At 50.0% G+C, this 7,362-nt stretch overlaps 1 protein-coding gene across 1 annotated transcript in view; it reads left to right on the top strand.

The window, feature by feature from the left end:
• Positions 1 to 303: 303 nt before the first annotated feature.
• Positions 304 to 7,362, top strand: part of LOC148480513 (histamine H2 receptor-like) — a 208,815-nt gene continuing 201,756 nt past the window's right edge. The window contains exon 1 of the mRNA XM_088454245.1: positions 304 to 438. Coding sequence (XP_088310371.1) covers positions 404 to 438 — 35 coding nt within the window. The 5' untranslated portion in view covers positions 304 to 403. The remainder of the gene's footprint in view (positions 439 to 7,362) is intronic.

Here is a 7,362-nt window from a genome sequence, read left to right as displayed (position 1 = left end):
CTCTTAGTCCTAATTTCCTAGAGGCATTTATTTCCAGTGATTTCCAGCTCTCGTACTTTCTCCTGTGGTTTTCTTACAACCTGTCCTCTCCAGCTGCGCAGCCTTTGATGGTTTTCTAGTCCTCTCTGGTTCCCATACCTCTACTTCAGCCTCTATAGTACCTAACCCCAGCACAGCATCCCCTGCTCTATGCTGTACACACCTCTATCACTGCCTCCTAACAATCCCTGCTGGCTAAGAGGGCTCTCTGTACTGATCACTGCTGCTGCTTGTCTCCTTCTGCACGTTTTTATCAATGGACTGGAAGTCAGGGAACTGCAACTGGCTCAGCAAGTGCTCAATGTGTATAATAGTCACCCTGACAGCAGCCTGGGGACTGCTCTCCCTGCTCCTGACATTATGAATGGGTGACCTGCAGGAGCATCCTGAGGGCTACAGGTAAGGCATGGTCAGTGATCCTTGTAATCATGACAGTCATCTGTTTGCATAAATAAATATATGTGTCTGCTTGTATAAAGTCTACATACAGTATAAGGTGTGTGTATGTATGTATGTATAGATAGATAGATAGATAGATAGATAGATAGATAGATAGATAGATAGATAGATAGATAGATAGATAGATAGATAGATAGATAGATATAGATGGATGCAGATAATATAACTGGTGATCCTTTCCTGGACGGTGAGTGTATTTCTGTACAGGAGCTGTGACAATGTTTGCAGGGAAGTTGCACAGATGTATAACAATGTGTTAATACAAAGTGCAGCTGAGTCATTTGTAGTGGATAATGGTTACTTTGTTTTGCTTTTGTCACCTAAATGTTTAATGGATGTTGAGCCCTCACACTGACAGTGATCTGGCTTTATTGTGGCAGATTATAAGAAGGCTGTAAGGAGAAGAGGAGCTGTATACTATAGCCAGTGTTTTGCATATGGTATCAGGATTGTGTGGACTGGAGACAAGGCATCAGACGGGTTACCCGCTGGGCATACATCAATAGCACAATTACATCAGTAACTCTCTTATTGTCAGCAGCTCTGTGTGAAGATTATTATATGCTCTGAGTGTTTGCAGACAGGTTCTGTGATAGTTTACGATACTTCACTGATAATTAACATCTCACTGTACACGTTATCAGGGGTGTATTGGAATTGTTGAATGTAGCAATAACTGAACCGATAATCACTGGGCACCAGCTTCTCAGATCAATACAGAAAAACTGCCGTGTACAGTAAATATATGACTACATTCAGGAGGGCAGGGATTAAAGATATTGTCTAAATCCCCTTCACGGAGAGTACCCTGACGTCATCAGTTACTGTCCAACATCATTCCCTACCATCCAAGTGGGCATAGAGGGGGAATATAACCTTGTGGCGAGCGTAGCGAACCACCGAGCCCCAAGCCCATCGAGGGGACAACTTTCTTCTTTAGGTGGCCTTAATGGGCATGGAACTGCACTTCCACCCTCACTCACGTCACTTCCAGGTCACTAGCATGAAGGGGAAATATGCTCAACCCTGGATTAAGCCCTCATGGGGGCCCCGGGGCAGGGGGACCCTCCCCCTCTTGTCAGGTCTGCCCCCTGACTTTGCCCACTGTGTGTGCCTCTCTGCACCTCTATGAGGCAGCAGCCTAGGTTCTACCTGCACTCCTGTAGCCTTGACATACGGAACCTCCTCTCGGACAGTGCGGGGACCAATTCTGCACATCCCCAGCCTCCGCTGCCAGCAGCAGCTCTTCTAGCAGCAGCACGGAGGCTGGAGACAAATAGGAACGTCCCCAAACAGCAGCAGGACCATTAACAGAAAGCTTTGAGCCGAGTACACTAATGTTTCTTGGGGGTTCCCCATCCCACCCCGCTAGGTACAGGACCTATGAAGAATCTGATCCTCCCTGGCCAGGAGATAGCTTCAGTCTGTATTCACTATTCATGTAGACAATGATATGGTCCGGAAGATGCCTGTTTATGTAGGAATATAACCAATGTCATCATCATATATTATAGCAAAGGTTATTTATTTTTTTGTGAATTTGTGTCCTAATAAGATTTGTGCCCCAACCCTTTCCTACTAAGTTGATTATGAATAGTCAGTGATAGCGTAGTGTGGTACAATGAATATGTTGACCTCTAGGTACTGTAATATAGTCAGGAATTACAGAGCGTATAGTGTCAGCCCTCCCCCCTGTGTCTCTCCATAGTGTCAGCCCTCCCCCTGTGTCTCTCTATAGTGTCAGCTCAGCCTCTGGGTCTGATTCAGAGCCGGACGCTCTGACCAGAGCGCTCGCTCTGAATCAGGGCCCTCCTCACTCAGCTTGGAGCGGCCTCATGAACGCTCGCATAGCTGTGGGTTACCACCCACAGCTATAGCGAGCGTCCATGTTGATGGTCGCGACGGTCAAGACCATCGCGACCATTGGGCTTGCGACGAGACCCTGCGGTAGGGTCTCGGTGACCGCAAGCCCTGGAGTGATTTTGGCTCTATCAGAGCCAAAATCACTCCCACTAACATCACTACTGATGTCAGTGGGGCCGGACTCAGACGGTAGGCGTTCCCATAGGTACGCCTCTGTCTGGCAGCCACGCCCCCGGCATGCCCACCAAAGGGGGCGTGCTGTCACTCACCATCGACAGCACGCCCCCTTTGCTGCGAGACCCATAACGTGCGAGACCCATAACGCTGCGAGACCCCGTCGTGCGCATGCGCAATTCGGCACCATCGACCCGCTTGCGAGCGTCCTGCGCTCGCGAGCGGGTCTGAATCAGCCCCTCTGTGTCTCTCCATATTGTCAGCCATTCCCCCTGTGTCTCTCTATACTGTCAGCTCACCCCGTTTCTCTCCATAGCCCTCTGCCCTGTGTCTCTCCATAGCCCTCTGCCCTGTGACTCTCTATAGTGTCAGCTCAGCCTCTGTGTCTCTCTATAGTGTCAGCCCTCCCCCCATGTCTCTCTATAGTGTCAGCCCTCCCCCCTGTATCTCTCTATAGTGTCAGCTCCCCCTGTGTTTCTCTATAGTGTCAGCCCTCCCCCTGTGTGTCTCTATAGTGTCAGCCCTCTCCTCGTTCTCTCTATAGTGTCAGCCCTCCTCCCTGTGTCTCTCTATAGTGTCAGCCCTCCCCCTGTATCTCTATAGTGTCAGCCCTCTCCTCGTTCTCTCTATAGTGTCAGCCCTCCTCTCTGTGTCTCTCTGTAGTGTTAGCTAACCTCCCTGTCACCGGCCAGGAACACCTAGCACTCTTCCAAGACATTTCTGATGCTGTACATCCTGATCGCAACAGCGCCTTAGTGTGGACACTCTGTGTAATGCATGCGCCATACTAGCAGGGTCGGCCCACCCATTACGCCAACTACGCATGTGCACAGAGTGCCAGCCAGCAGAGGGCGCTATGATTCGCACAGTGTCCAGCTGCCACACTTCTTCTCCCCCCCGGCTTCCGCAGGGAAGCTCCATTTGCCGGGCTCCCACTGATTTTCCCCACTGAGCTCCAGCTTTCACCTCCCCCCACGGGCACAATGGGAGAGACATTATGACATCTCTCCCATAGTTCAGGGGAGCGGCGGACAGCAGCCGACGCTGGATCGGGGCTTAAGGTAAGTATTGTGTTTTTTTATGTGTGTGTGCGCAACATTTTACAGGGGGCACTATTACAGGGGGCTTACTGCTCGGGACACTGTTACAGGGGTTTACTAATGAGGGCACTCTTACAGGGGGCATTACTACTGGGGGCACTTTTACAGGGGGCATTACTACTGGGGGCAATTTTATAGGGGCACTACTACTAGTGGCACTATTACAGGGGCCTTACTACTGGGGGGCACTTTTACAGGGGGCATTACTACTGGGAGCAATTTTGCAAAGGCACTACTACTTGGGGCATTATTACAGGGGCATTACTACTGGGGGCACTCTTACAGGGGGCACTATTACAGGGGCTTACTGCTGGGGACAATTTTACAGAGGCACTACTACTGGGGGCATTATTACAGGGGCATTACTACTGGGGGCACTCTTACAAGGGGCACTATTACAGGGGCTTACTACTGGGGGCACATTTACAGGGGGCATGACTACTGGGGCAATTTTATAGTTGCACTACTACTGGGGGCATTATTACAGGGGTATTACTATTGGGGGCACTCTTACAAGGGGCACTATTACAGGGGCTTACTACTGGGGGCACATTTACAGGGGGCATGACTACTGGGGCAGTTTTACAGGGGCACTACTACTGGGGGCATTATTACAGGGGCATTACTATTGGGGACACTACTACTGGGGGCTAACTACTTGGGGCAGTATTACAGGGGCATTACTTCTGGGGGCACTTTTACAGGGGGCTTACTCCTGGGGGCACTTTTATAGGGGCACTACTGCTGGAGGCATTATTACAGGGGCACTATTACTGGGGGCTAACTACTTGGGCATTATTACAGGGGCATTACTTCTGGGGGCACTTTTACAGGGGGTATTACTACTGGGGGCATTACTGCTGGGGGCACTATTCAAGGGGCATTACTATTGGGGGCTTACTACAGGGGGCATTACTATGGGGGCATTACTACTGGGGGCACTAATACAGGGAGCATTACTTTTGGGGGCATTATTACAGGGGCACTACCACTGGTGGCACTACTACCGGGGGAATTACTACTGGGGCCACTACTAATGGGGGCATTGCAGAAGGGGCACCACTACTGGGGCTGCAGAAGGGGTACCACTGCTGTGGGCATTATGTGTAAGTGCCACTACTGCTGTAGGCATTGCACAAGGGTCACTACTGTGGGCATTGTATTAGGGGCACTACTACTGTGGGCATTGAGTATAAGGGGCACTAATGTGGGCATTGTGTAAAAGGGAGCTACTGTGTGTCAGAACATAAATAAGGGACACTACTATATGGTGTAATGTGAATCGGACACTATGTGTGGTGTAATGTGAATAAGATTGTGCTACTGTGTGGTGTTATGACATCTGCATTCATAATCCACTTTCTCCAGCAGCCAGTCATATGACCAAATCTGACAATCCACATATAGTTCTGCGTGTTCAAAATGCTAACCAGCGTGCTGGGAGACCCATAACAGCAAAGGACAGGAGGAGGGCTACCCGGTTTCACAAACAGCAGCAATATACAACAAACGCATATCAAAGAGAGAAACAGATGTGGAAAGAAAGTTGCACCAAAGAAATGTGAGACACAAACAGTGGCCACAGGGACCATAACTTTGCTATCAAAGATATATTGCTACTGTGTCTATTAGTATTCAAATTTTCCCCACCATCCAATCCCATTTGACCTGTTAATGGAACTTAGGGCCTGATTCAGAGCCGGACGCTCTGACCAGAGCGCTCGCTCTGAATCAGGGCCCTCCTCCATGAAAATGGAGCGGCCTCCTGGCCGCTCGTATAGCTGTGGGTGACCACTCACAGCATATGCGAGCGGCCAAAAAGATGGTCGCGATGGTCTTGACCATTACGACCATCGGACTTGCGACGGAGACCCTGCGGTAGGGTCTCCCTGCCACAAGCCCTGGAGTGATTTTGGCTCTATCAGCGCCAAAATCACTCCCACTGACATCACTAGTGATGTCAGTAGGGCCGGCTTCAGACGGTAGGTGTTCCCATGGGAACGCCTCCGTCTGGCAGGCACACCCCCGGCACACCCACCAAAGGGGGCGTGCTGTCAATCAACATCAACAGCACGCCCCCTTTGGTGTGAGACCCGGAGCAATGGAAAGCCCGTCGCTCCCCGGGTATCCGCATGCGCACGACGGAGCTCCCTCCGTCGTGCGAATGCGCAGTGGGGAACATCGACCTGCTTGCGAGCATACTGCTGCTCGCGAGCGGGTCTGAATGACCCCCTTAATGCATTGTTGACAGTTAGGATATCAACATTCATAATCATGACACCACAACATGGACATTAGAATGTTGACATGGGTCATTATGTTGACAGGCACCATGTTGACATCCTCAGAATGTCGACATGTTCACAGTTTCAACATCTGAAACGTCACCATGCGACATGTCGACATTGTCATACTGATGCTTAGGGTTAGCTGCTGCAGAGAGGTTTAGACTGCGGGGGGAGGATTGGGTTAGGCTACTAGGACTAGTCACTTAGTGGAAGGTTAGGGGTAGGGGTTAGGGTTAGAGATAGGGAGAGAATACTCACCCAAACCGCTGCTCCATCAGAGGTCTGTGCCGGAAGTGATGGTCACGGAACCGAGAAACTGCACTGGAGCCGCTGCTGCTATCAGGACCAGATATGTGACCACTGGACCACCAGGGACGTTAGGTCAACATTCTGCCATGTTATTATTATTATTATTGTCCTTTATTTATATGGCACCACAACTGTTCCGCAGCACCATATATAGTACATAAAACTAATAAGTGAACAAGAAACAAGTAACTTACAGTACATTACAGTGCAGGACAGGGACACGATTTATATACATTGCTGCAATAGCGATTAAAGAACTCACAATACGCAGCCGGGAGTTGGCAGTCACGTGTTAGGTGCCCTTAAGGGGAGTAAAGAGTAGAAGAAAATGTAAAGAGAAGCACATGAGGGAAGAGGTCCCTGCTCGGAAGAGCTTACATTCTAAAGGGGAGGGGCAGACAGACAGGCGTGACAAAGAAGGGGAAGATAGGGAGGAAGAGCATGAAGTGGGTTAGGATGAGAGCTGGAAGGCCTTGATGAAGTAGTGGGTCTTGAGAGCCCATTTGAAGATTTGTAGAGAGGTGGAGAGTCTGATAGGGAAAGGGAGAGCATTCCAAAGGTAGGGAGCAGCACAGGCAACATCTTGGAATGCGGGAGTGGGAGGAAGTAATCAGTTGGCAAGAGAGGTGGCATGCATTTGTTGAGCCAAGTGGACGGGCGGGAGTGTGAAGGGAGAGAAGGTCAGAAATGTATGTGGGAGAGGATTTGGTGAGGGCTTTGTAGGTGAGTGTAAGGACTTTGAATTGGCATCTGAAGGGGAAGGGGAGCCAGTGTAGGGCTTGAAGGAGAGGGGTAGCAGATGTAGTACATCTGGAGAGGAAGATGAGCCGAGCAACAGCATTGAGAACCGATTGTAGTGTAGAGAGGTGAGAGACTGGGAGGCCAGCTAGGAGAAGGTTATAGTAGTCCAATCTGGAGATGACCAGCGAGTGGATGAGGGTTTTAGTGGCCTCCTGGGTTAGGAAGGGTCTAATCCTGGAGATATTTTTTAGGTGGAAACGGCAGGACTGCGAGAGGTGCTGAATGTGTGGTTTAAAGGAGAGGGAGGAGTCTAGGATAACTTAGACAGCGCACTTTGGGGCTAGAGAAGATAGTTGTGCCATCAATAGATAATTAAATTGTGGGAAGTG

The sequence above is a fragment of the Taudactylus pleione genome, unplaced genomic scaffold, assembly GCF_031769625.1.
Source record: "Taudactylus pleione unplaced genomic scaffold, aTauple2 ptg000611l, whole genome shotgun sequence".
Taxonomy (NCBI): domain Eukaryota; kingdom Metazoa; phylum Chordata; class Amphibia; order Anura; family Myobatrachidae; genus Taudactylus; species Taudactylus pleione.
The sequence above is the reverse complement of the archived record's forward strand: the minus strand, read 5'-3'. Positions and strand labels throughout refer to the sequence as shown.